Source organism: Babylonia areolata, chromosome 1 (assembly GCF_041734735.1).
Source record: "Babylonia areolata isolate BAREFJ2019XMU chromosome 1, ASM4173473v1, whole genome shotgun sequence".
Lineage (NCBI taxonomy): Eukaryota > Metazoa > Mollusca > Gastropoda > Neogastropoda > Buccinidae > Babylonia > Babylonia areolata.
The window spans coordinates 17,758,769-17,778,768 of NC_134876.1; the positions used below are offsets into that span (position 1 = coordinate 17,758,769).

Here is a 20,000-nt window from a genome sequence, read left to right on the forward strand (position 1 = left end):
GGTGCATTAGGGAGTCTTCGTGAATTTTTTTTTTCTTTTTTTTTCTCGGTATTTCTATATATCACAACAGCTTTCTCTGTGTGAAATTCGGGCTGCTCTCCCCAGGGAAAGCGCGTCGCTACACTACAGTGCCACACTTTTTTTTCTCTCCTGCGTGCAGTTTTATTTGTTTTTTCTATCGAAGTGGATTTTTTCTTCAGAATTTTGCCAGGAACAACCCTTTTGTTGACGTGGACCTCGGTTATCGTCTCATCCGAATGACTAGCGTCCAGACCACCACTCAAGGTCTAGTGGAGGGGGAGAAAATATCGGCGGCTGAACCGTGATTGGAACCAGCGCCCTCAGATTCTCTCGCTTCCAGGGCGGACGCGTTACCTCTAGGCCATAACTCCACATGGTGTGACCTATATTGACCTTTCGGCGACTGGTACGGTTACATTTCTTTCTTCCTGTTACTTATTCATTGATCACCACCTTCCTTTCCTCCCCAGCGCGATTTGTCATTTCGAGTTGTTGAGCCCCCCACCCCCACCCCCCCACCCCTCCCTCTCTCTCTCTCTGTATGTGTGAAAAGTACTTGGTGGCAGGTAACTTGTTGATACTGTTGAAGTTATGTTAAACGATTTCACGAATTACGATGAATCGTTGGGCTGGTTGTGAGCACTTTCTAATTTACATGGAGTAATTGTATGTGTCTCTTTTTTGAGAACACACACACACACACACACACACACACACACACACACACACACACACAAAGAAAAAAAAGAGTAAAATCACGTTTTGATGTTCGTTTTCATACTTTTTTGTACGTTGGAAAACGTTATTGTACTCCTCCCTCCTCTTTTTTTCTTGTCTCTCTTTCGGTATGCACTGCGTCTTCTTCTTCTTCGTTCACTACTACACGAGTGGGCTTTTACGTACATGACCGTTTTTACCCCGCCATGTAGGCAGCCATACTGCGTTTTCGGGGTTGTACATGCTGAGTGTGTTCTTGTTTCCACAGCCCACCGAACGCTGACATAGACAAGAGGATCTTCAACGTGCATATTTGATCTGCTTGCGTATACACACGAAGGGGGTTCAGGCACAAGCAGGTTCGCACATATTATTATGTTGTCCTGGGAGATCGGAAAAATCTCCACCCTTTACCCACCAGGCGCTGTTATCGAGATTCGAACCCGGGATTGAAAGTCCAACGCTTTAACCACTCGGTTATTGCACCCGTCACAGGTTTAAGGGCGAAGAAGGAGGAGGAGGAAAAGAAGAAGAAGAAGAAGAGGAGGAGGAGGAGGAGGAGGAGGAGGAGAAAGTGGAGGAGGGGGAGGAGAAGAAGAAGAAGAAAAAGAAGAAGCAAGAGGATGAGATGAAGAAGGAGAAGAAGGAGGAAGAGGAGATTTTTAAAATTTTATTTATCTGTCTATTTACTTTTTTTTTTTTTTAATCATTTATTTATTTAATTCATTTTCAGTGTAGCTTTTCATCTGATCCCCTATTGTTGAACTGTGCGTGAATTGTCTCTTCCCTCTGGGACTCCTTCATTTTCAGTCCCACACACTGTCCTTTGGCAAGCAGAGTTGAAAAAAAAAGAAAGAAAGAAAGAAAGAAAAATGAAAGAAAGGATTTATCTATAGGTCAGTTGTTGCCGTCATTGTCATGATCTTAACAAGAACAAGAACACTGAAAAATAATTGTATTAACAAACAACAACAGCAATAACAATAATAGTAGTAGTAGGAAGAGGGGATGGAGGAGGAGGAGGAGGAGTAGTAATAATAATCATCATCATCAGAAGAAGGATGATGGTGATGATCATGATGATGATCATGATGATGATGACGAGAGCAGCAAGGATTTCACACAGAAATCTGTTGTGACAAAAAGTACTATAACACAACATAATTCAATAGAATGCAAAACAGTCGTGACGGATGATCTATCGAATACAAAGATCAGTAGTAATTATGTGGGTGAAGTTGATAACTGATCGTAATGAGAGGACACAAGGCCTGACAATACAAGCAATCTGTGGCCAAGGCAGCCTCCAGGAAATGCCGCAGGTCGATCTGATTACCGCAAATGACGAACACCCTGCCATGTGCAATGCCGATGGAGAGCCGCCCAGTCCCTGGTTGTTCCTTCCCCGTTCACCTTGACACCAGGGAGGGTGTGCAGCCCGCTTTTGTGGTGGACGTTTCGTCGCTCACAGTCGCAGAGCGAGAAGTAGGTATAGGTCATATGACGGCATGGGCAGCCCACCACCGTAACTGGCTTCTTTGAGTATGCACTGCTTTTGTTCGGACAACTTTTCGGCAACGTTAGAGCCTGGGAACCCGGACGAAAATCTGACGAAAATGGGCCTGCACACCTTCCTTACTAAGGAAGGATGTAGTTTTTGCTTCGCTGTTAGCACCGCATTCTGTTTCTCATGCTCTGGATCCGCACATAAATATCTCGCGACTTTGCGCGTAATATAATTATGACGTCAAAGGCTTCATGAGTCACTTCAAGGCACACGGATGTTCTGGGATGGAAAGAGGGATTTAAATATAGAGCATCGTGCTGAGGTAGTCAGAATAAAAGTGCACGCTGTGTTTAGACTCATGGCGTGTAGCCCACACAGCCTGATCACGGCATCACAGGTAGGCCTGTAGCGTACTTTACCCTGCTGTGTTTACATCATGTCTGGGCTATTTACATCGTGGGCAAATTGTGTAATCCTCAGACACTCCTGTTTACCTTGTGTTTGTATACGTCACACACAAGACAAGACATCGCCGACACTGAGCCTTCTTTATATAAGCACGTGCTGTGCGTATGTCTATGTCTGCAGCGCGTTTTGACGGACAAGAACATGCCGCTATTGCATTTCCACGCAAACACAACACACATCTTCAAACGCAATACATTTGTTGCTTCATATAGTGATACGCTTTTTTGCGGAAATGGAACATCACATTCATGCGCAACGCAATGCACAAACAAAAGTATTCCATTTGTTGCGTAGGACTACACGTTTTGTAGAAATTGACTATAACATTTGCATGCAGAAGCAAGATACTTCGACAAAAGTATTCCATTTGTTGCTGTGTATGCCTGTCGTGCTTACGTTTTACAGAAATGGGATATGCCATGTGTGCCCAGACGCATCACAGTTCCTCAAAAGCATTCAGTTTGTTGCTTCTTATCATGCACACGTTTTGCAGAAAGGAAATACGCTGACGCACCCCCAGGCAGTGTGGATATGACCGGTGTAACAGCTTCAGACCTCTCCCTGCTGAATTTTACCCCGGGATCTTTATAGGCTAGTCTGGAATCCCCCGGTTTCGTTTGTGGCTAGTTATGATCGACCTCCCCTACCCCCTAACTGGAAATTGCCCCCTATCTATGGGTTTAGTCAAACTGTTGGAAAAGGAAGGTTAGTCGGTCTGGGCGAGACTTTATGGACCCCCCCCCCCTCCCCATCCCCCCAACACCCCCTCCCTATTCTCTTTGTTATAACTTAACCGAGTTAACGGAAGCAAACACAGAAGAGTTGTATTTTGAAAGCATGCATTGATTGTAACTGGGCCAAATTCAACCCCTCGGGTCATTTCAAGCTAGCCAAGAATGACCCTCGCATCCATTACGATGGGGGATGGGTCAAATCCATGAGGAGGGTAGTTCTGACGAGTTGAAGCATACCCTGAAGTCATTCCTGGTTAGTCTACATAGCCTCCGGGGCTAATCTGGGCTAGCCCGATTTCACCCTGGGGGGTAAAAACCAACGGGGATGCGACTAAGCTGCTACGCCGGAAATGAACAGCGGAAGATAAACACAAAAGGCCAGACACACTGGAAACATCCGTTGCACAAATTGCTCCCTGTCTTGGTTAAAGCAGTTTATTTCAGCAGTGCAGAAATTTCTCCCTGTCCGGGTTAAAATGGTTTATTTCAGCACTGCACAATTGCTTACTGTCCGGGTTAAAATGGTTTATTTCAGCGCTGCACAAATTGCTCCTAGTCAAGGTTAAAACGGTTTATTTCAGCACTGCGTAAATTGCTCCCTGTCCGGTTTAAAATGGTTTATTTCAGCACTGCACAAATTGCTCCCAGTCTCGATTAAAATGGTTTATTTCAGCAATGCACAAATTACTCCTGGTCTTGGTTAAAACAGTTTATTACAGCACCACACAAATTGCTCCCTGACTTGGATAAAACGTTTTATTTCAGCACCACACTAATTGCTCCCCGACTTGCTCCATCTCTGGGTCAAAATGGTTTATTTTAGTGCTGTACAAATTGCTCCCTGTCTGGGTTAAAACAGTTTATTTCAGCACTGCGTACATTGCTTCCTGTCCGCGTTAAAACAGTTTATTTCAGCAATGCGTAAATTGCTCCATGTCCGGGTTAAAATGGTTTATTTCAACACTGCACAAATTGCTCCCTGTCCGGGTTAAAACGGTTTATTTCAGCACTGTACAAATTGCTCCTTGTCCGGATAAAAATGGTTTATTTCAGCACTGCTTAAATTGCTCACTGTCCGGGTTAAAACGGTTTATTTTAGCGCTGCTCAAATTGCTCCCTGTCTTAGTTAAAACGGTTTATTTCAGCACTGCACAAATTGCTCCCTGTATGGGTTAAAACGGTTTATTTCAGCACTGCAGAAATTGCTCCCTGTCTGAGTTAAAATGGTTTGTTTCAGCAGTGCACAAATTGCTCCCTGTCTGAGTTAAAGTGGTTTATTTCAGCACTGCACACATTGCCTTCTGTCTGGGTTAAAACTCTTTCAGCAGTGCACACATTGCCCCCTGTCGGTGTTAACTCTTTCCATACGAACGGCGAAAGAGTCGATGTTAACAGCGTTTCACCCCAATTACCATCATCAAAATATTGCAAGCAGAAGGCTCTTATACTGAAGACGTGAATGTTGACAAAGAATACCACAATTCTGACGACGGAAGCTAAAGGTTGGGTCATTCAGACACCCACTGGATATCCGAGGGGTCTGTGTAGAGGAGAAGAGAGGACTGGCCGTACTGAGTGAGTTAAAACGGTTTATTTCAGCACTGCGCAAATTCCTCCCTGTATGCGTTAAAACTCTTTCAGCACTGCACAAATTGCAGGGCGTGCAGCTTTTCACCATATGGGAGGATCCAACGTTGCTGTGGCAGTTTTCATGGGTGTTGAAAACCAGACCAGTGACAGGTCTTGTCTGCCGACATATTAATTATAATTATTGTATGTACCCACATCATGGGCCTGGCTGTAGTGAGACGCTCCTCTAGAGATGCCAGCGTCACTCAGGGTCAAACGCTGACAATTGTTGTTTCCCCGAAATCCGAATATCATTGTGGTAAAGCCATTTTGATAACGGGCAGAGTTCCGTTTATTTGCACATTGTCCCACTGTTGGGATGCTCTGTTTCATCATCTTCAGGATCAGAATCAGTATCCGGATCATGGAAGAGTTCATTCGAAACGTGTCAAACAATGAAGCATTCAATTTTGGCCATTGGTGTATGTGTGTGTGTGTGTGTGTGTGTGTGTGTGTGTGTGTGTGTGTGTATATATATATGTGTGTGTGTGTGTGTGTGTGTGTGTGTGTGTGTGTGTGTTGGAGGAAAACAGGCACTGGTAACTCTCCATTATTTCAAAATAACTTTGCAAAGTATTTAAAACAAAGAGGCTGGGGGGGCGGGGGTGGGGGGGTGGGGTGGGGGTGGGGGGGTATAAAATAGAAACCCGTCAAAGACTGTAGTCTAGATCCATTCTGAGTTAGAGAGCCACATTTGAATTAGCATTGATTAATATATATATATATATATATATATATATAAAATTATATATATATACATTAAAAAGAAGCGATTAGATTCGTGTGCGAACGCACACAAGGTCACGCTGCTCAAACACAACCCAGTTATTACTGCATTCATGTATTCACACGTGTAACTGAAACACAAACACGCAAACACTGCACAGGAAATCACATGCACGGCAGATATGACCCGCGGAACAAACAAGGGAAGTTATGTAGCTTATCTCAAAAGACACACCCTTCCACAACCGGTACGCAAATACAATGAATGAATAAAGCAAAGTGAAAGAATGTAGAAACAGGAAAAACACAGGAGGAGACCGCGCTTCCAGGCGCAATTAAAATGTATAATTAATGCGATTTGCACGCGTTTCAACTTCAGTGCACCACGACACTTTATCTCGCGCATTTTTTTTCCCCTAGCTCGCGTTAACACTGAAGTTTCGGAGGGGGGGGGGGGGGGGGGGGGAGTGCTAAAAACGCCTTGAGGCGTTGAATTATGCAAGACACACGTTATGCAGACAACTGAGCATACATATTAAAACATGGCAGTGTATAGCACAACCTGATCTTCACAGACATTTGCTTTGTTTGTACGTCATAAACTGACGGAGGAAAAAAACAAAAAAACAAAACAAAACAAAAACCAAACAAAAAAAAAGAGAAAAAAAGCAAAAACAAAAAACAACAACAACAAAAAACACACACTCAGTCGCACTACCCCACAAAAAAAAGATTGCCTTTGAGTGAACGAACGAAAAAAACAAATATAAAGGACTGATTGAATGGTCGAGTTTATTTGCATTGCACCAGCTTTGTTTATCTTTAAAACTGTAACGTCACACTGACTCTAAGCAGAAGAAATACTGGCGTTTCATAGGCAGGGGAAAGAGTTCGCTTGTGGTTAAGGTTATCTCGGGTGAGAATGTGTGTGTGTGTGTGTGTGTGTGTGTGTGTGAGGGGCGAGAGAGAGAGAGAGAGAGAGAGTTAAAATCCTCAGACACACTATGCAGAGTTCCGTTGTCCACTGTACGAGTTTTCCACAAGGAAGTTTGCACGTTCCTGGAGTTACATGACCATTAATTTGTAAGGTGGAGCGTTCCCGCCACCCCATGGACCACCACCACTCACCCAACCCCCCCCCCCCCCCAACCTTCTCTCTCTCTCTCTCACGCACATAAAAAATTATACGTACACCCTTAAAACTCCTTGTGGAGCGAGGTAAAAAAAGTGATGCGGGGTTTGTCGGGTGAAGTGATGATACATTATCTCAGCCAGCACGTCGCTTGCTTGCCAAGCGACCATTCTCCACCGTTTTGTCAGTGGCCCTTCGTAACCCGAACATGCGCCAGCCTGTCACGAGACAGTTTGCTGTAAACGCCCTTCCTCTTTCTCTGTGTAATTAGGATTTTATATATCCCATCCACTCTCCGAAATCTCCCCATCTTTCTGTACTGTACCCTGTCCCTGAAATCTCTCTCTCTCTCTCTCTCGGAATAAGATCACCAGCAAAATTAATCGCCCTAGATTGGAATTGTCGGAAAAAGACATTAACTTCGGAACCCTTATAGTTATCGAAAAATACTGTTACCCTGATGTCACTTCCACAGTTTATAATTCTGAATGACTTTGTAGAAAGTTGGATGGTCGAGCTTTTTTATTTTTCCTTATTTGTTTATTTTATTTATTTATTTATTTTTTTTAATCTTAGCAATATGTTGTATATTATTTTGCTGTTGTTGTTGTACTTGATGTTTGTCGTTGATTTTCTTTTTTTTTTCTTTTTAACTCTTTTCAATGTGTCAGTTTCTCTGTAAACCGCCGTTAATCTTTTGTTCTAACATTGTCCCCCTTGCCAAAGGACAGTATTGTCAATGGCAATAAAACGATGTCCGTCTCTCTCTCTCTCTCTCTCTCTGATCTGAAACCTTACTTAGTGTTGAATATGGATAGACATTTAAAATATATGACGACAAGATATAGATTAGGTATTACAGAATTAGCGGTCCATCACTACAGATACAGAACATGTATCGACAGTGATCTGACCTGTCCATTATGTAAAGAATCACAAGAAAATGAGATACACTTTGTTCTTTGCTGTCCAGCTTTAAGGAACATTCGAGAGGAGTTTATTCAGCCTAAATATTATAGTAAACCTACCTTGTTTAAATTGAACTTACTGATGTCATTTACTTCCTTTGAAGTTGTTCGCAAATTTTCTCTATTTTTATACAAAGCTTTCAAATTCAGAGAAGTGGCTACTTCGTTAAAACGCTGTTTGTTTTCTTTTGTGTGTGGGGGGTTTTTTTTGCTTTTGTTTTATTAAAAAAAATTTTTTTATATATATAATTTATTTTATTGTTCTACATATTGAACTGTAACGCAGGTATATTTTTGTTTGACTGTGTTTATTGATGCTCACAGTGTCGTGATGTATTGTTTGTAAAATAATATTCACATTCCCCTTCATAAGGGGCCTAGGCCTATACATGAATAAACCATCTTGAATCTTGAATCTCTCCCCTTTCCGGCTGTTCGCTTGCTTCTTGTGCCTTCACTGCCTGTATAATGGTACTGTTGCTGTCTTCAGTTGTTGACTCAACGTTTTTCTCAACTGGCGGATTACCTGTTAAGCACGATTGAAATGGAAAAGGGAAGAGTTTAAGTTGGCCAGATTTTTTATATGAAAAAAAAAGTTCGTGGATTCTGCAGAAACTGGTTCGTTTTACTTTGGCTTTGCCTCTGTCTTGGCATGACCACGAGGGGATTGATTAAAAGAGAATTCTTATTTAATTTTTTTTTTTAAAAAGCCCCCCAAAACAAAGGCAGAGCAATCCAGGACTGAACAACTGAACACCACATCACAAAACAGAATTGTTTCAAACAAATTTTATTCCACAGAAACATCACCAAAGCAGCTGTATTACATATGAGTCAGAGCACAACAAGCAAAGCTTATAACTGGGCTCAATACTGGTTATTGTCAATGGATTGGCTGTGGTTTAGAAATAAAAGAACACGAGCTGGAATGAAATGCAAAAGATAATGAAATAATAAGTGAAACAAGTAGAAACAGAATTACAGCCGATGTACTGACTGACACAGGACTTGAGAGATAAAATGATGTCAATGATGATAAGCCCAACCCTAACTGTTCATCATTCTAGGTGTGTGTTTTTTGTTGTTCTTTTTCAGAAGATAATGGAAGTTCGAATTTCATTATTTATCTTACTGGTTTATATTGAAAGGATTTTAAATGGTGCATGCTATCCATCTTTTCTTTTCTAGTTTTCGATGACTTCACAATTGTCCATGTAATCTTTTTTGCTCGATAAGTGTGTGTGTGTGTGTGTGTGTGTGTGTGTGTGTGTGTGTGTGAGAGAGAGAGAGAGAGAGAGAGAGAGAGGCTTACATAGTTTGCTGATTTTTTGGTGACACATACAATTATTTATGAGCAAAGTTCATGCATCGCGCCAATCTGGGTCACCTTACCAGTTCCGTTGGGGTTTATTTATTTATTTATTTTTTGTCACGGTAAGTTTCGGCTTTCACCACTGTGAACAGGTCGCTGATTATTCCCCCTCAAAAACTCTTCAGTCAAAGCACGAGCATACCCAGCACGCGGAGTGGTGTACACATATATATGGTGAGGACGCGTGCAGAAAGCCATTAAAGCGTCACGCCCCCAACAACCCGACACCACACAGCACAACAGCGTAACGTACAATGGGAGTCACTTCACGCCCCTACCTCTTTACAACCCCATATCCCCTTTATTTTAACCCCCCCCCCCCCCTACCCCTTTACGGTCCTCTACCCCTTTATAGTCCCCCTTCCCTTTTAAAATCCCCAAGCCCTTCACAATCCCTATCTCTTCAGCGTGCCCAACACTTCTAAAACAGTCCCCCACCCCTTTCAGTACAGTCCCTACCCCTTTACATTCGCTATCCCGTTACAGTGTCCTACCCGTTAAAATAGTTCCTAGAAGTTCCCTTGTGTGCGTATGTGTTAGGGTAGCTGTTAGATAAACATGTATGTTAAAATGTATGTATGCATTGTGTGTGTGTGTGTGTGTGTGTGTGTGTGTGTGTGTGTGTGTGTGTTGTGTGGGTGTGTGTATGTAACATTGATGTAATGTTTTATGTTAACAAAAGCGTTTTTGTAAAGCACCAGAGCAGATTCCTGGACAGTGTGCTTTATAAGTATCCATTATTATTATTATTGTTAAAGAGTGGTAATGAATGATTCATGTAATTTGTAACTTTTTTCTTTCATGCAAAGCGCCCAGAACCCTTAGAGAGGGAAAGGGCGCTATATGAATGTACATGATTATGATGATGATGATGATGATAATCAATAATCATATTATTATTATTATCATCATTATTATTATTATTATACTTGTCAGCATCAGTCAGTGGGGTTAATGCGCCTTTTTGACATGTCAGTGGAACCGTACTTACTTCACGTGAACGCGTGCATGAAGCCATGTGGTGCCTTTGAAACCCATATTGGTGTCAGTGATCTTTTTCCAGATACTGTTTTTTGGGGTTTTTTTTGTTTGTTTTTTTGTTTTTTGGTTTATATTGTTCATAAAGAGATACCATGACTCTTAACTGTCAGACAGACATGGTGACAGACATTGAGAAATCTGCACTGCACGGGAATCTCTCATCTCGCCCTGACTTGCTTGGGTAAGGTCACACCACGTGTTTTGTTTCCGAGCATTCTCACCGGCATCCACAGAAGACTTATATATATAGTGATCAGTGCACAAAATTCCCTGTGAAAGACTTGACACGACATCATGGCGACCTGAGGCACTGGTTCTACAGATCATGATAAATATCGGCTGGGAATCGTGAAAGCTGATGACCAGCATGCCCAGAAGGCAAGCACGCACTCTGGCAGTTTGGTCAAACGTGACACTCGCTCATAGCGTAAACATCTTACTCGTCTGTAGTGGTGAGTTTGCACACCTGGGAAGCCAGTTGCATTGCTTGGTTCTAACTTTTTGACAGTTACACGTGACTAAAAATGCCTACGTTGGCCGAACTACGCCATTGGTCAGTTCCGTACTGCACCCAGTTAATTAGCGGGTTACGACCATACGAGGTAGGCTCTTCCGTCCCAGCAATGCAACTGGCTCCAGGGCTTGAGGTGGTTTGGGTGCATGCTCGCATGCACTGAGAATGCAAAGGCTGTGTGAGCTGGAACAACTGAGATAAGGTCAATGACTGGAATGTCTCGATGGTCCTCAGTCACGCTTTCTCGCAAGCTACCCATACCATGATATCTATCTGATAATGATTCTCTCTCTCTCTCTCTCTCTCTCTCTCTCTCTCTCTCTCTCTCTCTCTATATATATATATATATATATATATATATATATATCCAACCGTGTGCATGCACACAGATGTGTGTATGTGTGTGTTGACGATGTGTATATCCTTCCAAGTATATATTCAAGATTATGTATGCTGAGTAGTAGAAGTATTACTAGTAGTAGTATTTGTTGTTGTTGCTGTAAAAAAACAAAAAACAAAAACAAAACAACCCAAACACACACACACACACACACACACACACACACACACACACACACACAAACCCACAAAAAACCCAACAACAACCAAAAGACAACAACAAAACAAAAAACAAAAAAACCCAACAAACAACAACAACAAAAACTAATAAATAAAACAAAAACAACAACAACAAAGCCACACAAACAGACACTGTGGATATTGTTACATGTGAACGGGGAAAAAGAGGGTGAGGTCATTGTTTAAAACGAAGTGCAGGATGTCCGCATGGACTGTTCGAAGCATGGCGAGAAGAACGCGGAACAAAGTTCACAGTGCACGCACACTGCCGACAGGACAGACAGTTCGGGTTCCCTGCAGTGCACAGTCCAGCCCTGGCGGGGCCTTCTTGACACGTTTTACACTACTTGACGTCAGCAGAGCCACTCATGGCCTTTCCATTAATTAATGATAATGAGTAATGTTGATTTCCTCTGTTTGTCATTGGTGACGTTGGGTTTGTGTGTGTGTGTGTGTGTGTGTGTGTGTGTGTGTGGTCAATTTCTCTCATTCTCTCTTTGTCAGTCTCTGTCTCCTTCCCTCTTTCTCTCTGTCTTTCTTTCACTTTCTCTCTGTCCGTTCTCCTCTCTGGGTCTTTTACCCTCCTCCCTCCCCTGCCTCCCTCTCTGTCTCTTCCCTGGCTCAATCTCTCTCTCTCTCTCTGCCCAAAGAAAAGCATCACCCCATAACAGTCCCCCTCCCCTCCTGTGTGTGTGTGTGTGTGTGTGTGTGTGTAGTCTCTCCCCTGTCTCTATCCCGAAAAAAGCGTCACCCAAAATAACTGTCTTCTCTCTCTCTCTCTCTCTCTCTCACCCCTTCCACTCTCCCCCCCGCTCCTCCCCATCCACCCGTAAAACAGCACGACAGCCCCCCTCGCCCCCCCCCCACCTCCCCACCCCCCAAATGGGCCATTTCGACGCCTTGAGATTTGCAATCAGGTTGTCCAACTGTACGTGTGGACGAAGCCCCGTGTAGTTGCCCTCAACCTAGATCCTCACCCCGATAGCTCAACGTGGCCTGACCAGCAAGGCTGCTTAATTACTGCATGGGTGGTTTCATCTTTTTTATTTTTTTTTATTTTTATTTTTTACATGCCTTAGAAGCTGGGCAGAACGGAATGGCGGGGGTGACTTTTATCTCCATGTGGAAAAGGTAGTTGACTTGGTAAAGCGGTTTGCGGGGGGAAAAAAGAAAGAAAAAAAATGGTGGTGAGGTTAAAAAAAAAAAAAGAAAAAAGAAAAAGAAAAATTTTGATAATAATCACACTTGCCGACCACCCACGAGGACTTTGGAGTCTTTTATTTCTCCACACTTTTTTAAAATTAACATTTTGGCGTTAATATGAATAATTTCGTACACACACACACACACACACACACACACACACATGCGCGCGCGCCTAGATTAAGGCGTTTATGTATTTAATATGCACATGGGGAATAAGAAAAGCTAAGTTGGCCTACATTTTTTAAATTTTTTTTATGTGATTTTAAAAAAAACATCAGATTCAGGTATGAAGCATAATGCAGGCAATGTGGATTGACGTATTTATCGTTTCTTTCCTTCATTGTTCTCTCTCTCTCTCTCTTTCTCTTGTGTCACACACAAACACACACACACACACAGAGGCTACAGAGGACATAATAATTGCCCATGACATTGTAAAATGTCAGCGTCAGCCGCCAGGCATTTGGCAGGGACTGCCACACTGTGGCAGCTGAGGACATCGGCACGGTCACACACACACGCAGACACACACACACACACACACACACACACCTTATCTGTTGAAGCTACGAACTCCCCTACTTCCACTCCCACCCCTTTTCTTTCTCTCTCTCTCTGAGTGTGCGCGCGCGCGCGCGCGTGTGTGTGTGCGTGCGTGCGCCTACGTACGTGCGTGTGTGTGCAATTTATTCTCTGTTCGTAGAGTTCAAGACTTGAGTAAAGGACAATAAACAGTGTATTTTGAATATTGTCGGAGCTCTCCGAGGTCATATGCAAAGAAGGGGTCACGATACTGTGGCGGTCATGATGGAAGAGCTCGATGCCCCCTGCAACCATCTCCTTCCATTTTACCAGATCTCAGCTCGAAAATGCTGCAACAGATCTATTGACCCCACTTCAGCATGATTGTGAAAACTGACATCAAAGAGCGCGCCTCAGATTTTGCATGGAGTATTTGTTACGATCTATCAAAGCCGTGGCAGCAGAAGTTTGAAAATGGAATTTAGATCCAGATCTATGTTAGCCGTGGAATCTGAATCTGAATCAATAGGCTACACACGGTGCCATCAGTTTTGATTATTATACAGCGTTGTAAGTGCGCTTATGAGGAAACTCAAAATAAATCACAACTGAAAAGAAATCAAAGGAAACCGGGTTCGTAGAAACACAGTAAAGGAAAAGGAAAGAGAGTGCCATGCTTTTCACGTCTCCAGAGAGGCCAATCCGGGTGCCGTAGCGGTCCCAACCGGCGCAGTCCCACCCTTCGCAGATCCTACTTGCAGGGAGAGAATAGTAAACTAAAATGATAGTTTGTGGAGCTCCTGCTTAAAGGATGCCAAACAATGAAGGAGCTTCAACAACTGTGGCTGGTAGGGAGTTCCAAAGAGGAATTTATAGTTCTGAGGAAAAACTAGAGGGACTATTAACTGAATTCAATGGCTTGCCCTTGTGCTCGTGCTTGCTGGTATTCTAATGCCCACAGTAGTGTAATGGTCTGTGTTCCTAAGAAGACGGCGTCCAATCCCATGATCATGATTTTGACAAAAGAACTGGACTTGTCCGGAATGAATATATATATTTCACTGGAAAATGCATTTGGTGATTTTGTTCCGATTTATCGAAGCTGTTAAGTATTGAAGCAGGGGAGGTTTGAAGCTCTGATAGATCTGTATCATGATCGTATGACAATGAATTGTCCATCGACACGGGCTGTTTCACATAGACATGAGTTTTGTACGGTTTCCAGCACACAATGCTTGATTAGACAAACGTTTGCTTCAGATGATGAGCCAAATTATGATTTGTATTGATAGGCTCTCTACGGATATTTGTATTTGTATTATATTTGTATTTCTTTTTATCACAACACATTTCTGTGTGAAATTCGGGCTGCTCTCCCCAGGGAGAGCACGTCGTTATACTACAGCGCCACCCATTTTTTGTATTTTTCCTGCGTGCAGTTTTATTTGTTTTTTTCCTATGGAAGTGGATTTTTCTACGGAATTTTGCCAGGAACAACCCTTTTGTTGCCGTGGGTTCTTTTACGTGCGCTAAGTGCATGCTGCACACGGGACCACGATTTATCGTCTCATCCGAATGACTAGCGTCTAGACCACCACTCAAGGTCTAGTGGAGGGGCAGAAAATATTGGCGGCTGAGCCGTGATTCGAACCAGCGCGCTCAGATTTTCTTGCTTCCTAGGTGGACGCGTTACCTCTAGGCCATCACTCCACATAGAATATATATGGAGCCTAGTAATTATGTAAATGCTTGTGTGCCCTCCTATTCTGATCCTGAGGTATAAAAACCAGCTAAACTAATCCCCTCAGATCATTTATGAGGGGGTCTTGAGTTCTTATTCCCTTCACTGTGTGCAACATTCAGCTGTCAGCATCACAAGAGCATTTTCCCCAAACCATCACAGATACACGTGTGTGCCCATAAACCTCTCAAATATGGGAAAGAAACCGTACATGAAGATCCGTACATGAAGACATCAAGATATAACCGATAACAGCAATGCGTCCAACACACCCACCAGCGTGTGCAGTTTTGACATGTACTTGGGTTTTTCGCTTCTTTCTGTGAAGTAAGCCAGTGAAGAAGAATGCAGGGCAGCATGCTGTGCTGTGTATTGGATAAGGGGGGGAAAAATAATAGCCCAACATTTCAGGTGCTCTGAGGTTGGATGCGGTGCTTTTAACCCATTATAGTTGTTTGATCCGTGATGAAATGAAACCTGTGTGGCAAGACTTTGCAAGGTAGTTTAACTCATTCAGTACGGCCAGTCCTCTCTTCTCCTCTACACAGACCCCTCGGATGTCCAGTGGGTGCCTCAATGACCCAACCTTTAGCTTCCGTCGTCAGAATTGTGGTATTCTTTGTCAACATTCACCTCTTCAGTGTAAGAGCCTTCCGCTTGTAATATTTTGATGGTGGTAATTGGGGAGAAACGGTGTTAACGTCGTCTCTTTCGCCGTTCGTATGGAGAGAGTTAATAATTTCTGTGTAGTTATCAGTGATGTTATGATTGATTTTACTGAAAAAAAGTAATGCACTGCCAAAAAGGAGAAGTCCACATTCAAAATGGTGACTGATACACCATACCTGTCATCTCAGTTTTGCATCAGTTAATGATGACAACCCTTCACTGACAAGCATGTTCATCAGCAGCAGTCAAGGTGTTGAATAAACTATTACAAAGTACAGATCTGTCAAAGGGTTAACTAAACTGTTACAAAGTACAGAGCTGCCAAGGGGTTAACTAAACTATTACAAAGTACAGAGCTGTCAAGGGGTTGAATAAACTATTGCAAAGTACAGAGCTGTCAAGGGGTTAACTAAACTATTACAAAGTACAGAGCTGTCAAGAGGTTAACTAAACTATTACAAAGTACAGAGCTGTCAAGGGGTTGAATAAACCATTACAAAGTACAGAGTTGTCAAGGGGTTGAATAAACTATTACAAAGTACAGAGCTGTCAAGAGGTTAAATAAACTATTACAAAATACAGAGCTGTCAACGGGTTGAATAAACTATTACAAAGTACAGAGCTGTCAAGGGGTTGAATTACCTATTACAAAGTACAGAGCTGTCAAGGGGTTGAATAAACTATTACAAAGTACAGAGCTGGCAAGGGGTTGAATAAACTATTACAAAGCACAGAGCTGGCAAGGGGTTAACTAAACTATACAAAGTACAGAGCTGTCAAGGGGTTAACTAAACTATTACAAAGTACAGAGCTGTCAAGGGGTTAAACTATTACAAAGTACAGAGCTGTCAAGGGGTTAAATAAACTATTACAAAGTACAGAGCTGTCAAGGGGTTGAATAAACTATTACAAAGTACAGAGCTGTCAAGAGGTTGAATAAACCATTACAAAGTACAGAGTTGTCAAGGGGTTGAATAAACTATTACAAAGTACAGAGCTGTCAAGAGGTTAAATAAACTATTACAAAATACAGAGCTGTCAACGGGTTGAATAAACTATTACAAAGTACAGAGCTGTCAAGGGGTTGAATTAACTAGTACAAAGTACAGAGCTGTCAAGGGGTTAAATAAACTATTACAAAGTACAGAGCTGTCAAACAGGACGGCTGGTTTCCTTTCTAGAGAGAGGGGTAAATGCGGAGAAGCTGCTATGTCTTGGATGATGTTCCCGTGTGTCGTTGAAACAGGCTAATGGCTGTTGTGGTTATAAAGTATCATACTTGTCATCACTTATGTTGCTGAGGATTTTTTTTTTTTAATCAAATGTCAGTCAGTGAGTTTCATACGTCTGACTGCTTCAGTTTTTCTATCTTGCCTGCTTCTTCCTTCTCCTTCCTCTCCCACCCTTTTGCTCAGAACCTTCTGTGTGTGTGTGTGTGTGTGTGGGTGGGTGGGTGGGTGGGTGGGTGAATGTGTGAAATACATGTTGTAAAAATCTTATTGGTATCTAAGATGAACTGCTCTTTTGAGCCTATTACCAAAAAAAAAAAAAAAAAAAAAAAAAGATTCCAGAGATATATTTTCTATTCACATATCTTTATCACAGTTGATCATACTTGGGACATTCCATTATAAAATGGAACTCATCCCCAATGACAGACATGTTATAACATTTACATAACCATCACTTTCATATATGCCATTGCCTCTCTATTTCGAAGTTTAAAGAAGTTAGATATGTAACTATCAGGCATTTGCCTTATGTATTTTCCTCTGCCAAAATCATTTTTGAAATTTTGATGTAACAAACATCTACAATCTATTACTTTTATTACTATAATAATAATAATAATAATAATAATATAATAATAATAATAATAATAATAATAATAATAATAATAATGATCTTCTTCTGATTATGATGATGGTGATGATTATTATTATTACTATTACTATATATGACTCACCTCTAGAGCCTATCTCCATAAATGTTAAAAAAATATCTTTCAGTGCTATGTTGACATTCTTTCTGAAAGATTCCCTCTCTGAGAAAGATTGAGCATCCCAGCCACAGTCATACTCTGCTTCTATACAAATTTGTCCGATATTACTCACCCATTTAGAAGAACAAACTACCATGTCCACACACACACACACACACACACACACACACACACACACACACACCCGTATCATCATCATCAATTAATCTCTCTCATTATAACTGGCACGGAAGTAATGAATGAAAATAGCTTATGACAATGCCCAGAAATGAGCAGGAATGTGAACCATCAAAGATACTGTTTATCAACGCTCAGAGATCAGATATCATTACCATATAGTACCTTGTGGGAATTCCGTCACTTCCTAAATTATGATGATGATAATGATGATGATGACGATGACAAAAAAATAACCATGATAATAACAATAATTCATGTATTTATGTAGCTCTCAATTTTGTCCAGAGACAAATCAAAGCGCTTTCACACCAGTCATTCACACGCATGCATAACTCTAAAATATACTGGTGAAGTATGAGCCTGGTATTGTTACTACAAGTGATAATGTTCATTCGTTTGTTAGATACACTTCAGATATGCTGTTATGCATCTGTTTTTGTTTTTTGTTGTTGTGGTTTTTTTTTTTACAGGAAGATGAATCAGCTATGACATTATGCAAATTTTGTAACTGTAATAATTAGTCTCCTTTATTTACAGGGTTTACATCAGCAATTTCTAGAAACATTTTACTGTGTTGTTGTTGGCTTTTTTTGCTTGTTTTTTTTTTTTTTTTTAATGTTTTAAACACATTGAACTGGTGTTAACTCAAACTGTTATCAAGACAACACAGCCTTAGTTAAATGTTGAACAAAATTTTGATTTCTGTCTGTTGCAGGCTCTTTGTTACGAATTTGAAGTGGAATTATACGACAAACCCGTACCCTGGCAAAAATGTCCTGAAGGTGAGTTTCTTCTTGAACGAACACAAAAGAAAACAATGAAAAGGAAAAAGGAAAAACAAAATTGACATGCATTTCTCTCATTCCTACTCACATTATATCTATTTTTCCTGCGTTGAGTTCTTTTATATGAAATCTAGATTTAACTCACTCAGTACGGCCAGTCCTCTCTTCTCCTCTACACAGACCCTTCGGATGTCCAGTGGGTGTCTGAATGACCCAACCTTTAGCTTCTGTTGTCAGAATTGTGGTATTCTTTGTCAACATTCACCTCTTCAGTATAAGAGCCTTCCGCTTGCAATATTTTGATGGTGGTAATTGGGGTGAAACGCTGTTAACGTCGTCTCTTTCGCCGTTCGTATGGAGAGAGTTAAGAAAACAGTTTTCTTAAGAATACAAAATCATCACTATATCTTAAAGTGGTATTGGAAATCAGTATGGCTGAAACTGAGTTTAAGGATAGATTGATACATGTATTCATAAACCCATCTGTATTAACAGAATTGTTAATTAGAGTTAAACAGAATTGTCCTTGTTTTGCAACAAACAAACAAATAATCCCCACCCCACCACCAACCCCCCAATAAAAAAGAAGAAAAAAAAATCATCAAACTTTTGTGTATTGTTTCTTAGAGTGTAACAGGGGTAAGGTGATCAGTGTAATTCTCTGTTTCATTTATATTATTTCATCTGATGTTTTCAGTGTGTTTTACTTCAGCATAATCCCCCTTTTTTTAAACATATATTTTCCTTGTTTCTTTTTATTCCATTATATTCTGATTCCATTACATTATATTCTGTTCTGTTCTAATAACCTCTTTTTTTGGTGATGTGTTTGGTAATAGGTTGGACAAAGCTTGGGAAAAAGTGCTACAAAGTGTTCTTCCAGTATGTGGCCTGGGAGGATGCTCGGAAAGTGTGTCAAAGGTCAGTATGCTCAAGGGTTTTGGAAGTGGGCGGGTAGCTAAATTTCACATACACAGTGCAATGTGATAGAATAGAATAGAATGCGATGCAATGCAGTGCAGTGCAGTGCAGTACAGTACAGTACAGTATTATTATTACTATGAGCATTTTCGCCTAATCTTGAAAATAACGCCTAGATGTTTACAAATAGAACACATATGAAAATATTAAAAAAGGAAAAATTGAACACAACATACCAAACATTATTAAAAATTATTCATTCCCCCCCACCTGCCCCCTCCACCCCCCCCCCCACCCATCCCCCCCATACCCCCCCACCCACACACACACCCACAATACACACAAGCACACGCTCATGCACACACACAAGTCTTAGCACACAATCGTAAATAGTACACAATCAAAAATACAATCAACTAAGGTGGGTTTTTAGACTGGATTTGAAAGATTGCAGCAAAGATGAGTGACAGAGAGCCTGAGGAAGTTGATTCCAAAGAAAGGGGGCTTGGTATGAAAAATTAGACGAGCGCAATAGCCGAATGGTTAAAGCGTTGGACTTTCAATCT

The 20,000-nt window shown here is 41.4% G+C and overlaps 1 protein-coding gene across 2 annotated transcripts in view; it reads left to right on the forward strand.

Moving 5' to 3' along the window:
* The window catches only part of LOC143280238 (uncharacterized), a 188,346-nt gene that overhangs the window by 24,799 nt on the left and 143,547 nt on the right, over window positions 1-20,000 (forward strand). For both annotated transcript variants that reach the window (XM_076584874.1, XM_076584881.1), the window contains exons 2-3: window positions 18,444-18,510; window positions 19,353-19,434. In XM_076584874.1, coding sequence (XP_076440989.1) covers window positions 18,444-18,510; window positions 19,353-19,434 — 149 coding nt within the window. The remainder of the gene's footprint in view (window positions 1-18,443; window positions 18,511-19,352; window positions 19,435-20,000) is intronic.